The sequence below is a fragment of the Ursus arctos genome, unplaced genomic scaffold (assembly GCF_023065955.2).
Source record: "Ursus arctos isolate Adak ecotype North America unplaced genomic scaffold, UrsArc2.0 scaffold_20, whole genome shotgun sequence".
In the NCBI taxonomy this organism is placed as follows: domain Eukaryota; kingdom Metazoa; phylum Chordata; class Mammalia; order Carnivora; family Ursidae; genus Ursus; species Ursus arctos.
In genome coordinates this window covers 8,383,911-8,402,531 of record NW_026622875.1, presented here as the reverse complement: position 1 = coordinate 8,402,531, position 18,621 = coordinate 8,383,911, and the positions used below count along the sequence as shown (strand labels likewise).

Here is an 18,621-nt window from a genome sequence, read left to right as displayed (position 1 = left end):
GGAATCCTCTTCAGCAGCTGCCAATCTTCGTATCTTTGAGGGTATGTCATTTTTTGATACAGCAAAAATTTGGAGCCAAGTCTAGTGGACTAATAATCAAGGTATCAAGGTTGTGTTAAAAAAAATTAATGGGTAACCTATTTTAACTATAAAATAATGAAATCGTATATGGCCTTTTAAGATTTCTAAGTTCAGGGGCATCTGGGTGGCTCAGTCAGTTGAGCATCTGACTCTTGCTTTCAGCTCAGGTCATGCAGGGGTGTGGGCCCACCCTGCATCTGGTTCCACGTGGAATCTGCTTGAGTTTCTCTCTCTCCCTTTGTCCGTCCCTGCTTATGCTCTCTAAATAAAATCTTTAAAAAGATTTCTAAATTCACTTCCAAATTATTAGGAAAAAATGTGAGTAACTTAAAAAGTATTCACTTGAACATAAGGACTTGTGGCTTTTTCAACAAAATTTCATTTTCTTTGTGGTCAGACTTCATTAGCCCTAGCCAAGTCCAGAGGAGCCTCATTTTATTACTGAATCCTCCTAGCCTAGATAAAAATCATCTCTAAATATCTAACTTAAAGAAAAACATTTAAAGGTCAATAGTTGGGTCTGATTTACTGTCATTTTAGAAGTTTCGATTTGTTCAAGATGGCAGCTTACTTAACCATTTCTTAAGTTAATTTTAAGCACTATTTATGTGCAAATACACTTCGATTTGAAGACTGGTTTAGTGCTACAATATAACATTTAAAATTACATTGTTGCACAACTCCCGTTTGTTTCTTGCATATGAGGCAAAGACTTTTACAATAGCTCCCAGTGCAGATAAGAACTGCATTTAATAATCTTAAACCATAACTAATGGAAGAATAGGTTTGTCAGAAAATCAGTACAGGCACTTTACTATTAAAATTTTACTCTTTAATAATTTATTTAAATAAGATATTTGAAGCAGTTTAGAAAAACAAGATTTGTATTTTATTTCCTTGTAAAAATCTTTACACATGCAGACAAACCAGTGTTAAGAAAGTATTCACCATCATTTAAACAAATAACCACTTAAATAGAACAGTGTCTGCAATTTTATCTGTATAAAAATAAGATACATTTTTACAGAATTCACGCTCCAGTTCTTATAGCAATAAACAATACACAACTATAATAAGTACAATTGAACCTGACCATGGTTTTCAATTAGATACTGCTAGGGCATTTTAATGTGCAAAAAAAACACACACCCCCCAAAACAAAAACCAAAAAAGAAGGGGAAAAAAAAAACCCAAGAAAACAAGAACAAAAAAAACATAGTTCTTTCCAAAAGAAAATGTCCTCCGTGTTTTAGAGACCTAGAAGGTTTTAAGAAATCAAATCCTAATGAGTTTGCTTTTAATGTTTTTGATTATGAGTCCATACACCCCACTGTAGATAGGCAAAACCAGGAACTGATGCAGGCTCAAGAAGAAAGTCAGCGCCTGTGCCTGCCATGTCCTGAGCGACTGCCACCATGGTGCTTGCCTTTATGGGACCTCTCAAAGGAGCGAGACCTTTCACGCCTGTCCCTATGATGTCCCCTTTCGTGTCTGTGTTTCTTGGCAGCATCTGAATGATCCCGAGACTTGCTCTGAGATCGAGAACGAGATTTTTTCCTTTTATGACCATGTCTATTTGAACTTTTTAAATCATCTCTGGTATGCTTGGCCTTAAGGTGAGGAGAACCATGATTATGATGTCTTCTTGGGCTTTCACTGTGACTGCGAGACCTGCTTCTTGATCTTGAGCTGTATGTTCCAGATCGGCTCCGCCTATTATTATAACTTAGATAATAAAAATTTGAGGTTTAGATTCAGTTTCTGCTGGGAACAGATTATTCTGGTGGTGCTTATAACAAGCTCAGCACAAAACTACTGACCTGCAGCAGTACAGGCCAGACAGAAAACTTACATTAAATCTCCCTACCCCACACTAACTCCCATCCAGCCTGTATCAGACAAATCTTAAATGTACTGTATGTCTATATGGCAAAGAGAAGAGTACTTAGTGATTTTTACAAAGTGTCCTGGATAACTATGCTATTTAGTATCTCACACATGCTCAAAAGAGCCACTGAACAGACACAAGCAGCTAGCAATCTAATTACAAAACTCACTAGGAAAGACTCTTTGGCTATGATCAACTTGAGTATTGGTTGTTAATTAACAGTTTAATAAAATAGTATATTTTCTAATGAAATTGAACAAAACACTATTTTCACACATTATAAACAGGATATCATAGCTTTCCACAATAGCACTTTATGGCCAACCCCTACAATCTTCAAAAAAATGGGCAAAGACAGAATAGAATGCTCGTAAGCTACAGCACCCCAAAACAAAAAAGCCACATATAGGCAGGATGTATTTCCAAACTCATTTTTCATAATTTATACCTCATGTTAAAAAACTATATCTAGCCCAACTGTGAAAACACCTATGTTCAATTTTTTTTTAATAAGCAGGAACCTTACTCCAAATAAGACTGCTTTCTCTGCGAGTGTTTACTTACTGTCTTCTTGGAGTATGTGATCTAGAACGTGATCGCGTTCTTGACCTTGACCGACTAGCACTTCTGCTATTTCTACTTCTCTTGCTGTCTTTTCTTACACTTGAAGAAAACACACACACACACACACAAAGCCCATTATTTTAGATACATGTTTAGTATGTTAGAAATTAAACACATAAAAGATTCCTTAGACAAGTTTTCTATCTCAAGTTTACTCACCCATTATAAGGGCTTTTGGAAGCCTGTTGTCTGTCCTCAGGTTCTTTCTTGACGGTCTTCACATTAACAGAGATTGGGGACTTCTCTTCAGCTTTCACTTCTCTTGGCGAGGCTTAAAAAAAAAAAAAAAAAAAAAGACAATGTTACCTATTGGGATTTAACAGAGGGCCAAAAAGTTGTTTCTAAATGTAACTCAAAGTACCATGCTTTCAAGTATTAGTCTTGAGTTGATGATCATTAAGAGACAACAGTAATAACTTCTCTTATCATTGTTTCTATGCCACTACTAAATGCTAAACCTTAAAAATATATTTATTTATTTATTGGGGGGAGGGAGAAAATCTCAAGCGGGACTCTGCACGGAGTACAGAGCCTGACATGGGGCTGGATTCATGACCCTGAGATCATGACCTAAGCCAAAATTAGGAGTTGGATGCTCAACGAGTCACCCAGGCGCCCCTAAATGCTAAAGCTTTCTAATCGTCACACATCTACAGTGCCCAAATCATTTCAATTCTGAATATATCTTACATGGTTTAGAGGCTGGAGAAAATCCACCAAGGGTTGAAAGGGCTGGAGTTCCATCGGGATTCAACCCCTTGGCTTTTAATTTGGCTTCTTGTAAGGCTACTTTTCTTTTCTCTACTTCTTTTTCCAGCAATTCATAGTTTGGCTGATGGAAGAAAATGAAGTTAGTATTTTTCCCTTGTGTTAGTTTAGACTCCTAGCACTTAAAAAGTATTAACACAAACATGAGTAAACAACTACCTTTTTTCTGGTATAAAGCCTAAGCGTTTCTATGCAGATTTCCTGGATTTCTTCTTCCGTAGTACCAAAAAGAAGAAACCAATGGGGACGAGTTGGTAATGGAATCTGAACCATAAAAACAGCATGGTTTAGATCAAATTTCAGTTTTTATCAGGACTACTAATTCTTGTGATTTATCCTATAGAACAGAACAGGCTATATATACCTACCTGAAGAGCTCTAGCTGCAAGGTAGATACAAGCACATGCTATAGTCTCTGGTTGAAATCGAACAAATACATTGGTTCGAAGACTGTCATTCATATAATTCCTGAAAAATATTTCAACCATAAGCTTTGCACATAAACAAACAGTCCTCTGAAGCTTATGTAAAATTGGAGACTCAATCTACTTTATTCTTTTTTCTTCTCATATTTATATTCATATCCTCATATTCTAGCATATAACAATTCTTAACTCAAAAATCAGTAAGAGATTAAGAATTTAACACTAGAACCATTCTTCAGTTTTCCTATATATGACCAAAGTCCTTTAAAAATAATCCGTATTATTCCAAATAGAACTTGAGAAGTTTTTATGTACTTCTATGAAAAGCAATGCTTTGAAAGTCAATTCTGACATAACTAGTTTCAGAAATGATAAACCACTCCAACAATACTTCGAGCCATTAATTATTGACCATCTCTCCTTTATCCACAATGAAAAGCAGTGTCAACCAAGTTCTTTCAAAAGCTCAAAATACTGTGACAGGGGTAAAAAGGCATTTTCAGTAAGCACTCACCAAGTTATATTAAGAAATCTCAGCTACTTCAGAAAATTTAGGTAGGGAAGAGCAGTAAATATACAAAACAGCCTTGTTTACATACCTTTTTTGGTGATAAGTATGAACAAAACAATAAACTACTTCAGTTAATAAACTGCTGGACTTTTTATTAGTGAACCCTCCCCACAATATCCCTAAAGTATTAAGAAATTTCACAAACTGTTTGTAAGGTTAAACTAAAAGACTATTTCTTAAAAATCCTTACCCATGAAATAAGTGCTTAGATGTTTTATAGAGCATATATTAAAAATATATTAAAAATGTCATGCATATCATAAAAGCAATTAGACTTTTCTAGTATTACTAGTATTTACTGAATCATAAAGAAGCATGGCAGTCATTAAGTCCAGAACATAAAAATTACTCAACTCTTGCACATCATCAACAGTCTTGAAAAAGTAGGTGTAGCTGGACCAAATTCCTTGTTTTACCTTAAAATAAGCCAGCCCTCCAAATCAAACATCTTCATGTCAAAACTCCAAGTTCTAAAGTGCTTATGTTAATATTAACATCTCTCTTAAAAATCTATTTCTATTATTGCCTCAATAGTCCAGCAGCTGTCATTCATCCAGTATGGGAATGGCGCCCATTTTAAGCAGCAAGTTGTGGTTTCCTTTGGTAGAATCCATGCTATACATACTAAAAATAGAAATCTAAGTCAAACTCCTAACAAAAAAATCATTTAATTCATAATGGCTGGACAACAAATCTATCAAAAATGAACTATTCATTTTGATAGGTACAGGTATACATTATATACATAGGCATGTTGAATAGTTACTTCTAGAAGCAAATATACAAATCCTTTTGACACCCCGACAGAACTAGAAGATGCTGCCAGATGGATATGGACCACTTCAGTGAATCTCGGATCAGAGCTTGCACTGGATTGGCTGGAGAGCAGGGCAGCCAATCAGGCCATCCTGAGGTCATGGGCTGAAGTGCAGAGGGCAGAGTTCTATGACTTACCATCATGGACTACCCTTTAATTAAAGAGTAGAAAAAAGAACAAAGTTAAATTGAGTTCTCCATTGAAAGCAATTAGTCAAGCCAAGAAAACAGGAAGCAGAAATAAGCATTATTTACCTTTTGGTTAAAAAACAAAAAAAAACAAAAAGCACCAAACAAACTCCTCTCATTATTTTGGAAAGGGAAAATGAAACTTACTTTATTTCTGCTTCTGTTTTCCTGGCTAGAGAAAAATATAAAAAAGCAACTTACCAGGCAGTTTGAACCAGGGTTTGATTACGTTCACATTCTAAGACTTGTAAATACATAACAATGATCTGAAGGACAAGGGAAAAAAACTCAATTTAGCATATCGGTGGGTCTTTCAGAGTACAGAGTTCAACGACTACAAGTAATTGAAATGTTAGGTCCAAGTTTTAACTCTTCTACAAACTGTGCACAGATAATACAGACCAACCTAAAATGTACATTACAGGCAATGTGGGTTATTATGCTACTACATTCTATAAAAATTTCAAATATGATCCAAAATTGCACAGGAAAAAAATGAGAAGTAAATCAATTAAAAACAATATATAATTTCTCATGAACACTTTACTATGTGACAGGCACTGTGGCAGGAGATTACTTCAATTAATTTCCCAGGGTACAATTCCTCCATGTCCAGAAACCATAGACTAGGTTTTTAAAGTTACACAATGAGTATATTACGTAATGCAGTGGGTATTAAAATAAGTAAACACTACTCTTTCTGCAGTGAAGCTTATTACGTAGAAGTGTGATAAATAAATGCTATATATAAATAGCTCCACCACAGTTCAAGTCAGAGCTTTCTGGACCTCTATAATCAATTATTTCCATTTTACAATCTTGAAGATGTGGAATCTGAGGAACAGAGATATTTGCCAAAGTCACAGAACTAAAGGCAGAGACAAGTTTCTATCACAGATAGTCCTGTTCCCAGAGCACCCATACGGTAACTACTGTGCTCTTATGATCATATGTAAGCCAAGAGAGATACTGGAGAAACCTATAAAGGTACAGTAATGGTAACAGAGAGCAGCCACCATGCTTTGAACATTTCACTGTGCAACAGGTAGCATGCCAGGTGCTTCTGCAGATGTGTATTATTTACTCCTAGGAATAAGGTACTTCACTGTCTGTTTTCAGGTAGGGAAACTGGGTTTACCACAGAGGAAAAAAAGAACTTCTCTATGCCCACACAATGAAGAGTGAAGATTAGAACCCAAGTCTTTTTGACTCCTATTTTACTGATAAATTTATAAAGAATGCTTTTTAAAACCAAGGTTAACTCTCAAAAATAACCGTAATATAAATTCATTAAGACATAATTTTAAGAAAAACCCTAATACTTACGAATGTAATTTCTGCACTCTACAACTCACCTTATGGGGATGCTTGACATGAACACAAAATCCCAACTCCTTTAGCACCCTCCTCTCTGCCTTGATAACTTGATTTTTGGTGTTAATGTAGTTCTGATCAAGGATCAGGGGGCTTGGAGTCCTATAGTTTGTAAGAAATAAAATCAAAACTGTTTTGCACATCCAAAAAATTTTATTTGTGGCATCTCCATTTTCCCTTCCAACCAACTATTGGCAACAGAAACCAGCTTTTTAAACTCCTGCAAACAAGTTAAAGCATTAATCTTGTGCTGTCCAAGTTATGCTAAATAAACATACACTCAACTAAGTTTCTACAGAAACTAACTTGACCCTGTAGTGAAAAATTCACTCTATTCACTTTAATGCTTCTATCTAGCCTTTGTTGATCTTTTTCGTGATTATCTTTTAGGGGTGTGAGTGTGTGTGTGTGTGTGTGTGTGTGTGTATATAGATAAACATAAGTGATTGTTGGTTTATCATCACAAACCCCATCAGTCTCCATACTCTTTCCAATGACAAAACTAATGTGCTCTTGAAAATATTTACTATAAAGACTTCATAGATTATAATGATTTCATTTGTTTTCTAAAATATCAGCTCTTGCGTAGTTCATGGCCAAAGTAAAAATCAGAGAGGAAAAAATGGTAGGTAGCTAATCCAGATTCCCCTAAGTGGACAATTTGCTTAAACAAACTGTTCTAAGAATCCACCACTGTCAAAGAAAATCTGAAAACTGAAGACTCGGCTCAATTACAAAAAGAAATGTTTTAAACATCAGATTCAAAACTAAAAGTGATCAATAAAACTAAGCTTAAATTTGGTCTGAGTTGTCGTTATTAGGCAGAGTAACTTTCTTTAGAATGCAATGTAAAAGAGAAGGGAGACCATAATGAAGGAACCAGAAGAACACTCAAGGTCTCTGTGCCAGACTAAATTCTGATAGCTTCTTAAAGCTGTAACACAGGAAGCTATCAATGGTTCAATGCTTTGGAAATAGCATGCTCAATTAAAAGACTATCTGATTTAAATCTGAGATTCAAAACTGGTTTCTTCCCAAGAAGTTTGTTTTCGGTCAGGACTTGTGGACTTTCATTTCCCAATGTCCTTCATTTGATACATTTTTAGATCCAGCCACCAGGAAGTACATTTTCATTAAGACATGTTTATATGGTGTGTGTGTGTGTGTGTGTGTGTGTGTGTGTATATATATGTATGTATATATGTATATATGTATGTATATATGGAGAATAAGTATTTTTGATTATAAGGTATCTATATGGGGAGAACATTTAAATATTTTTCCGCATACTGAATTTATTTTCAGCCAAAATATTCAAGAGTTTTTGCTCTAGGCAGAATACAACTGTTTTTAAAGGATAGTCATTTTGAATATCACCCCAACTCACAACTCATTTTACCATGCACACCAAATTCAAAAAACGTAAGCTCATATTTAAATATATCCACTTAAATACTGGAAAACAATCTGAAATGAGCTGCAGTTAACTAGCCCTGTAGTGACATATTATCTAAAAATCTGCTTTATTTTCCTTCCTTACATCCATCTAAAATTACAGCAACTGGAATGCTTATTAGACTATTTCAAATTATTTCATACAATAGGATTTTTATCAAATTACATTAAACAATAAAGTTGGCAAACCTGACAAGATGGAAGCTTGCTTACTTAAATAATGCTGAAAACTGGCTTCCCTCAGTTCAATTCCCATTTCAGCTATGAAAAGTGTGAGGAATGAGGCCACCAACTGGACAGGGGATAACAATGAATCTATTTGATTAGAACAATAGACTACAAGTTAATTGCTTTTTGGGAAAAAATTAACTTCACAGCAATCCATGTACACATGAAAATGTAACCCAAAAATCTTAAGGTTTTTAATTTTTCAAGATGTATCACCATAACAGGAAATTTGGAAAAAAGTCAAATCCACACCTCAGACTCTCAAAACTAGTCATTTTATGTCCCTCCTTTAACAGGTATTAGGAAATAGAATATCCGTAACTCTTTACCACTCTTTACCCCCTGTAATTCAGACCGTAAACTGTTTACAGTCCTAAAAACAAAATTTTATAAAATCAGTTTTCTCATTCCCCCCCTTTTGTGTTGAGCAAACTCATGTACACCTTTTACTAAGCCTGCTTTAAGAGCTGCCTTTAAAATTCTGTTAAAATTCGTTTTCTCTGCAATTAGCCAACTAAACACTTCTTTGAATAATGGGTACTATCTGATCCCAAATCAGGCTTACTTATTCATTAATTCTGCTTAAATGAATTGTTATTTTCCATTTATTCTGCCACAATCTTTATTTTCCCTTCTTTGTGTATCAAAATCCCAGTGAACGCCAAAACCCAATTAAGGAAACCAAACTCATTATTTACCATAATTCAACTATATACTCAACTTCTGGCTTAGGCCTTCTATTACCTAGTTTTGAAAGTTAACAACTTTGTAGGTATGTAATTTGCTAACTTCGTTTTGTCAAGAATTGGTTTTAAATCAAGGAAGGCTCAAAGAACATGTAAATTACCTTATAAAGATTATTTTGTATCAGAAGGAGAATGTGTCCCCTTAAGTCAGCAGTAAGAAAAGGTTAAAGGAAACTGTCTAAGCAAGTTGTTCCCGTACTTTTGTTAACAAAGTATCAAGTAGTATTGCCTATGGCAGCAAGCACATAAAATGGAACTGAGGCTTGCTAGAATTTCTTCATCTCCAATTCGGTAAACTTTCCAGTAAGTTTTAGGTGACATTCTTAAATCTCATAAAAAGAGAACTTTCATCAACTCGGAGAAAAAAAAATTTTCATTATCAATAACCAACCAAACCTAACTCTACCTCTCCCATTTTTGAGTTTGTCAGATTTTTCAAATTAAATGAGAACAACAATTTTCAAATTTTAGGCTTAACAGGAAATCTTAGGCTTTGGTTGCTGGAAGTCTGTCTGGTCTCTCAGAATAACTTTTCCTCAGCATCATTAATTTAGATGAAACACAACTTAACAGGGGCGGGGAAGGAAAAGAAAAAATAAGGAATAGGAGATCCAAACATGGTTAGTCTCACTCATGTGGTACAAGACCTAGAAAATTTGGAACTAGCTCTTCAACAGACTATACTAAAAAATGAGATTAAGTAGATTACAGGGAGCCAGACTGTTGTTCAATATACAGAAATGTGTAATGCCCACTCCAAAGGAATGTTCCTTCTTTAGCAGTGTTTAAACACACTGAAAGCCACCACACCTTTAGAGCCACTAAAATAGAGAGGTTGGACTAAATGACAAGATCACTTCATACCCTTCCAACTTCATCTCTAAACTGTATACATGTTGAAAATACCACACCATATTCATCAATGAGTGGTTGCATCAGTTTGAAGATTTGCCTTCAGAGAAGCCTTCAAGGATGCATGTGGGCTCCTTACAATTACAGAAAATGCTTAATTTTCTGGAAATATGCTGCATCTCGAAAGCAAATTAAAATTGGAAACTACTAAAAAGACAACCTTCCCTTTCAATTCAGCCTTTTATTCTGAGCTTAGGAAATTATGAAACTACAAAAAATTGAAGGGGGGAATCAAATAATCCAGGACAGGACTTGGGCATTGGTACTTTCTAAAAGCTCCTCTGGTGATTCAAGTGTGTAATTAGGACTGAAAAATGACCTAAAGGCTACAAAAATGATGCCTCCTTTGTAATTACCAAGATCACACTACAATTTAAAGCTATGCATAAACCGGAGCATCATTAAGATAAACTGATACGCTATTTAACTAACTAAGTGTAATACTGTAGTACTTTCTAGTGATATTACTCTACATAAAAACATACCAAGCTATAGTTCTAATAACTTGGACAGCAAAGACAAAAGCTTATAACAAGAAACAGGAGTTTTTCTAAATGGTTCACCAGTGGCCAACCTGTTAGTCCCCGATTCCAGTGACCTATTCTCAGAGCACTGGCTTCTCCTTGGGGATTTTCGATACTTCACTCACTGTTGCCATGACGACAGCTTCATCTCTATGTACCACTCCACATCACCCAGGCTTTGGTAAATGTAGCTGGTCGCTGTATAGTCGGTTGCAAGGGAAAAAAGAGTTGAAGTTAATAACATATACAAGTTATGTGTCTGAGAAAACTTGTAATATGCATAGAAACACTTTTACATCCTGCTTTAAAAAAAAAAGGCTTCCATGCAATTAACAACTCCTTTTAAATTTCATGCTATAATCAGACTTGTAAGATCGAGACAAAGTCAATTTCTCTGTAATAATGACCAAAACACACTATTACATCAGACACAACAGTCAGTCAGGTGAGATGTTTTAAATTCCAAGGTTTTTATGATTAAAAAGACCTACTCTGACATCAAGGAAGAATACTGTAAGTCTCATAGAAAAACTTCAAAGTAGATAACCATTGTTAAGTGATAATACAATAGTTGGCTCAATGATTCAATGAGTACTGACAGAAACTCCTTTAGGCAAACAGAATCCTTTGACTAAGGATAAAAAGCCTCTTTATTACTGTCATTTTGTTTTAAACTCCCTGAAGAATCAGCTAGATATCTAAAAACAAATTTTAGCTCAGACCATACTAAATACCAATCTGAAATCTTCCCAATATCCAGGGATTCCTTACCAAGAAGCTAAAAGATATTTTAAAATGAAATAAAAAATTAGTCTATCCCTGGACATGGTTAGGATGAAAGAGAAAAGATGGCAGAAAAAGAATGTAAGAAAACTGAAAAAATGCTGTGAAAACTATATGGGTAGCAATGTTTCAGACTATGTAACTAGACTAAAGATTACTGTTTGTCTCTGGATAGTTCCATTACTGCCAACTTGTAAGATCAGCCAGTAACAACCACTCACATAGGATACTAATTTGGTACTAACTGACATCCAACCCCCAACAACTTAAAATCCTTTTAAAACTAACACCCACAGTGTAAGTTATCTAACATCACCACAATTCTTTAAAAAGTTAACACAAAAACTAATCTACACCAAATATCTCCTTCTGCAGCATGTACTAGAAGTCACCTCTAGATGCAGGAAGCCCTGCAACTAAAACTTTTTGGCACTGCCTCACATGAACACATAGGTCCACATAAAGTGTTATAATGTGGCCACAAAATCTGTAAGACAACACTACTTGGTCTCTATTTTCTTACTTCTTACGAGATCAAATAAAATGGGCTTTATCTAAATGTAACCCAATCAATTAGTTGTTTCTCTACCCCACTCACTGATACTGTATCTGACCAAAACAAAATACCTGTTTAATCCCTTTGACTTCAAACTTCAACCTTTATCATCCTGCAGTCCTTTCAGATCCGGTATAATGCGATATATCGTAGTTCAATGTTGAGAAGTATTCTAACAAAAGCCAACCTCAATTGATAAAGAATTAACTGGGACTTCGAGTAGAAAAACATCTACACAAGACTTTGCCACAATAGTAACTTGAACTGCAGTGTTCACACTTCCAGCCTTCAGTCTTCCAAGAGAGGGGAGGGGGGGAAATAACTTACAGAATACACTCACACTTGAGCCAAACGTATTCCCTTTCTTGTTTAATCTTAAGCCCCAGGACTGGCTTCACAGCACTGTTAGGATTGTCCATAAATGCAACTGCCTCTACAAACTTTAGATAGCTGGTTAATTGTGGTTTCAAATTAATTTAAGTATTAGTGAGCTCCTATGTGGATTTTAACACCTATATTAAAGCCGGTTTTCCTTTGCATCAGTTTTGAGAGGAAAGAATGTTTTGATTTGATGATTGGTGCACAATACAGTAGCAGCAAGAAATACTGTGTTCAATAATGCCAATCTTACCTTTTTCCTCTTAACTGGCGTAGGTGGTGAAATACATTAATCACATCTCTTATTCTTCTAGGTGCTTCTTCAATTTTTGATGCAAGATTAATACAAGCCATGGCAACAATCTGAAATAACCCACAATCCAATAAAAGGTTGTTAGATTATAGCACTATTAAGTAAAATTTGGAAAAAGCGCCCCCTCTCAAAGTTTAATTCTGATGAAAAAATTTTAGGACACAACTGGGACAACTTTTGGTGAAATAAACGTACGATGGGCATTTCTAGGCCATAGGTTTAGCAGATACGCTAATACTATGTTTTCTTTTTTACTGCTTAAGTAATCTTAATTTTGAATCCAGAGTCAAGTTCAGTCTCATTCCCGGAGTTTTGAATTTGGTTAAAATGTTAATTTTCGCTAAGAGGACACCTGGGCTCAAGATATGCTTTATAGTTTTCAAACACATTCCAAACTCTTTGCTTCATGGTTGGTGGGAACTAGGTACAAAGGCCTAAACTAACCACTCCCTTTCTAGAAAAGCTGGCTGGAGACACTACCCCTCCCTCCCGTTTCCGGATGAAGAAATCCCTTCACACCCGCCCCCGCGATGCTTACCTCGAAACTGTGTTTGACGAAAGACTTGGAATAGAAAAAACGATGAAACAACACCTGCCCCGTTGCCATCGCCACCTGCAGACAAGAGAGAAGAACGGAGGCGCAGGGGTCAGGCGGGCCCGCACCAGGCGCAGCCGCCATTTTGTGCCGCCGCTCGCTTCCCCCTCCCCCTCCCGCCGAGAACTGCTCGCTGCCGGGTCCTCCCTTCGCCTCCGCGCCCTCCTGCCTTCGACACGCCCGGGATCCGGCTGGAACCCGTGGCTGGAGAGCCCGAAGAAGCATCCCCACCCTACCGAGACACGGTGATACTGGGATGCGGAAGGGACAGCGGGGAAGAGGAGGCGTACTCTGCCGGCCCAGGGCCGGCGCACTGACCTGCGGCAACCGGAGGAGAATGCCGGCGGCTTGGATGAGCTCGCAGCCCAGGATGCGCAAATCGGTCTCGCTGGGCAGGTCGAGCCCGTCCTGCATTGACGGGGTAGGGGAAAGCCGCTCCTCCGGAATCAGCGAGTGGTCGATGGTGAGCGAAACTTCCGAGTAGAGGCGGTCGCCGATCAGGATCCCTCCCGTCGTGGTCGTCGTCGTGGTCGTCGTCCCAGAGCTGGAGCCGCCCGCGCTCGGGGCGGCCGACGAAGCGGCGGCGGCAGCGGTCGCGGTCGGGTGAGGCCCGGACGCCATAGTCTCAGCGAGCTGCACGCAGGCCCAACGCAGCCGGAACCCGGAGCGAGACTAACCAGCGTCCTCGGCGCGACGGATATTCCCGTGACCGCCGGGTTCTGGGCCGCTTCACGCAGCGTGCGCTTCCGCCCTGACGTCACCACGCCCGGCTGCTGCGCGCCAACTAGTCCCTTCAGGCCTCCCCTAGGCCTGCGCCGCCGGTGGAGCCGCTGGCTGCGGTGTGGGATCGTGCTGTCGCTTGGTGACCTCTCGGCTGGGGCCCCGGAGTGGTCGAGCAGGCCGTCTCTTTAGCTAAATCAGGTCTTAGCCGCCGCGTTTTTAATAGTATTAGACACAAGTGTTATAAGGGAACTTTACAAGCTACTTTATCCCCAAGTAGAGTTGGGAGAATTTGCTATAATCCCTGCGCGATTTTGGTTATTTGTCTAGAGCGTGCGTCTTGCTTCCGTCTCTCGTCCTCCTAACTTTTAGCATTTGCGCGGCGGAGTTCAGTGGGTACAAAGGGAAACTTTGGACCGACCTCCGCCAGCATTGGCGGATAGAAGCGGTTACTCTGCTGTCGTGCGCGGACCAATTTGTAATTTAAAGTGACGCGCAAGGAATCTGGAGAGGGCTGCTTTACAGTATTTTTAGAAAACACGAATGTGAACTGCCTTGGTCCTCCTCCCCCCCCCAAAAAAAGCTGTCCGATGAGCATGTAATTCCCCGTGGTATCGAAGTAAGGCGAAGGGTTCATAATGACCAGGAGAGAGGCTGCTTTCGCCTGTTCGCTTGCGAAACTCTGGCCCGAGCCGATGATATGGCCAGTTTACAGTAATCTGGAAAATCCCTGGTTTCCAAAAATAGGGCGAGAACTTTACAGAGGTAATTGGATTATACCTTGGGATCAATGTATTCATATTGGTTACCACAGTTAGGCACAATGGGAGAAATCAGTCTCATTTGTGTTTTTTCCCCTCGGGGATGTTAGATTCCCAGAATTTCCTCAAATTTGGAGTAAAAATAACGATACTGACAAAAACTACTAGAGTCTAGAGTTGGAAGAAAATGAGTAGATCTTGGTTTACTCTTTTTATCCCACGCTTGAACCTCTGAGATGGTTGGCTAGGGATGAGAAGTCCCACTATCTTTCTATTACATAGCTCGGGTTTAAGGCTTACTTTGTTTAATTATGAAAAGTGCACTGAACCTTGGATCTTCAGAGCAAAGGAAGTTTAAATGCATTTGGGTATTTGTCAATGATGTCACTAAAGCAAAACATACTCAGAAACCTCATTTTAAAAAAAGCATTAAATCAGTTTTATTTAGTAAATCCCTACATGCGAAGTTCTGAACCCTGGCTGTGAATTGGAATCTGGGGAGTTTTGAAAACATACTGATGCTTGAGCCTTACCTGCAGAGGTTGGTGTAATTAATGTAGGGTGGGCCCAGCCAGTGTTTGGATTTTTGCCTATCCTCCAGTGATTTGTATGTTCAGGCGGAGTTAAGAAATAGTACTCAGAGTGTAATTCTGGTGCTGGCTAAAGCACTTAATCTCTCTGCCCATCATCTCCTTGACCTTTCTGGCCAGGCTGTTTCTAAGGAAATTTCCCTTCCCAATATTCACAAGGGATTTAAAAATACTATTAACCTTGAAAACTTTGGAATCTTCAAAAACTAATTAGTGATAAGCTATTTTTCTGGTTCTGATAACCTGTGGTTATGTAAAATAGTAGCGTTGGGGAAATTTGGATCAGTGATACATAGGAACTCTGCCATTGTTTCAAACTAAAAAAAAAAAAGTCTAATTGGTAATATGCTTCATTGAAACACTGAGTTTCAGTGAAATCACCGCCTGTATTTTTTAATGACCTGAGGGTAATATAATTTAACTTACTTTTAAGATATTTTTTAATGGGGGGCGCCTGGGTGGCGCAGTCGTTAAGCGTCTGCCTTCGGCTCAGGGCGTGATCCCAGCGTTATGGGATCGAGCCCCACATCAGGCTCCTCTGCTAGGAGCCTGCTTCTTCCTCTCCCACTCCCCCTGCTTGTGTTCCTTCTCTCACTGGCTGTCTTTCTCTGTCAAATAAATAAATAAAATCTTAAAAAAAATATTTTTTAATGGAAATTCTTTTCCTCTCTAGAGGCTCTTCCCACCCTGCCCCTCCAATAAGCTGACTTGGTGATGTCTTGATGTATTTTATAATATATTTTACTCTCTAGGTCCATGATATTTTAAGTTCACAAGCATAGGAGGGAGTTGGAGGAGGAGGAGGAGGGGTTCCTTGTTCTGTTCCTGATATCTTTTCCCAGTAGACTTCCCTGCTTTCCACCTCCTATGTCTGATGTTCATTTTCAGAAGAGCAGAAACACCCCGACTGTTCTATGCTTTGGACTTATTTCCCACTCTTTCTGACTGTACCCCAAGTTATATCCAATAGATGGGAGTATTTTCACTGTTCATCCCTTCAGCTCCACCAAAAATGGTAGAGGAAGTGGGCCAACATTCTGTTTGCTTAGCATTAACTCATCAAACTGATGTTACTTTTAATTTTAACTTAAAAAATAAAAAGCCACAACTAATCCAGAGGATGGAATGCAATAATGCAATAGGTCTAGTGGTTCTGCTCCACAAGGTGGTCTTAAGGACAGAGGTTAAAAAAATTTATGATTATCCTTTTCAGGGTCAAATTCCAGAAAAATCATGATTTAGAAAATTGTTACATTATTTCTAAGTTATTTTGAAGAAAGTTGTTTTTCCACATACCTATTTCCAAAATATCAACATTAAAATATAGAAAGACTAAGACCTATTCAGAGTTGTAGAACTGGGAAGAGTAAAGCTTATGTTTTAATGTACAAAAGCATTAGTAGAAATGTATTCCGGCAGCTGAGAGAGTTCCATTAGGAAGGTAAATGTTTGAGTTGTCACTCAGAAAAATGGAATGGTGTGTCTGTAATAAATTTTGTATATTCTTTCTCAACAAACAGAGGTCCTGTTAGTAGACTCTGAGTGCGCCCATGTCTAAAAGGAAATCAGTGATAACTAGAGTAAAGTTGCAGTTTTTACTGTTTTAAGCCGTCCAGGCTTCAGATGATGACTGGAGAGACGAACGGAATTATTGGCCTTCCTGCGACTACTGAAGACTCACGTTCTTGATACTTTAATCAGTTTTCATTCCATTAAACTGTGTAGCCTCTCTGGGGATCATTGTTTCATTATTATTTAAACTTTCAGGTTCTTTAATCCCAAAATCCTAATTGATACAATCTCATTAATTTTTTCAGAAATTGGTATTCATCAATAGACCACAAGAGTTTAATAACACTGTAATTTAGGCTAAAGGCAAATGAAGTGTAAGTCTCCACCAGAAGAAGCCACAGTTTTTTAAAGAAAGATTAATTTTTATTTATTAGAGAGAGGGGGTTGAGGGAGGGGCAGAGAGTGAGAATCTCAAGCAAACTCTCCACTCAGTGCGGAGCCTGACATGGGACCTCAATCCCAGGACCCATGAGATCATGACCTGAGCCAAAACCAAGAGTCAGATGCTCAGCCAACTGGGCCACCCAGGCGCCCCAAGAAGCTACACACTTGATAAAGGGAATGGCACACACAAAGATGAATGTTAAGGTGACCAGTAAGTATAAAAAGCAGGCAGAGAAGGAATAAGTCATCATGGTTAATGTGATCAGGGAGAATTTATAACCTCAGGAAGTTGCTAATCAAGTTTCTGTTTATAGCAGAGATCATAGAATATTTGACTTTACATATGAACTATTCATGTGGCTATGTGTTTTTTTTATTTAGTCTTGTGGTTATAGGACAATAGATTCTGGTCTGGTTGCTGTCATCACTAAATAGTTATTCTGAAAATGATTTATATGTAATTAACCCTTAGGCATATACTTGAATTTACTACTTGGTAAATCTCATAATAGCACTGGCCTGGGCATTCTGTTGCTGGCTCTGCTGAGCACTAGGTCTGAGATTTTAAGCAACCATAGTTTTCTCATTTCTTAAAGTGAGGGAGTCCAACTGGACCCCTTGCATGTCTAAACTTGTGTGACTCTGCTTATCCAAACATCTTGAACCTCAGACTCCTCTTTGGTTCTTAATTCTTCTTTATTTTAGCCACCTAGTCCTGTTGTTCCTTCCTTCAAGGAAGGAACTTGTTCTTGAATCTACTGTTCCTCATGCCTGGATCATTATAGTAGTTTTCTAAATGGTCTTCTTGGCTCCATTCTCACCCATTCTTCATTCATCCAGGTAAATCTCATTTAATCTTTGAAATATCCGTTTCCTTGCCTCACTTTCTCAAGAACTTTGGAAATAAAGGATAGAGATCAAACACCTTTTGGCAGTTGAGGCTTTGTACAATATAAACTTCAGGGCACTTGCCTGGCTCAGTTGAAAGAGCTTGCGACTCTTGTTCTTGGGGTCATGAGTTCAAGCCCCGTGTTGGGTGTAGAGATTACTTAAATTAATAAAAAAAGTTTAAACTTGCCTTGTCACTCATTTCCTTATCAAATTACCAACCACCTTGCCTTATTCCCTTCTACATCTCTGCCTGAACCAAGACCTGCTGCACTTGTCTCCTAACAGACATGTAGTTTACCTTCCTGATTTCACACTTTCTCTCATTCTATTTCTCAAGCCTACAACATTCTTACTCTTCTTCTCTGTTAATCAAATCCTTCCCATTTGTTTGAGATCTAGATGAAGCTCTACCTCGTGCCAGAAGGCTTCCCCACCTGATCTAGCTTGCATTACTTTTCCCCTTCTTTGGGTTTCCTC

The 18,621-nt window shown here is 38.1% G+C and overlaps 1 protein-coding gene across 1 annotated transcript; it reads right to left on the bottom strand.

Annotated features, from left to right (window-relative positions):
* Window positions 1-947: 947 nt before the first annotated feature.
* On the bottom strand, window positions 948-13,932 carry CCNL1 (cyclin L1). Its single transcript, XM_026497349.4, has 11 exons — window positions 13,545-13,932; window positions 13,170-13,244; window positions 12,572-12,681; window positions 6,718-6,838; window positions 5,564-5,628; window positions 3,730-3,829; window positions 3,521-3,625; window positions 3,284-3,425; window positions 2,753-2,864; window positions 2,534-2,632; window positions 948-1,806 (listed from the first exon to the last, which is right to left on the bottom strand). Exons 1-11 carry the CDS (start codon window positions 13,845-13,847, stop codon window positions 1,458-1,460), a joined length of 1,581 nt encoding a protein of 526 aa, XP_026353134.1. The 5' UTR covers window positions 13,848-13,932; the 3' UTR covers window positions 948-1,457.
* Window positions 13,933-18,621: the final 4,689 nt, after the last annotated feature.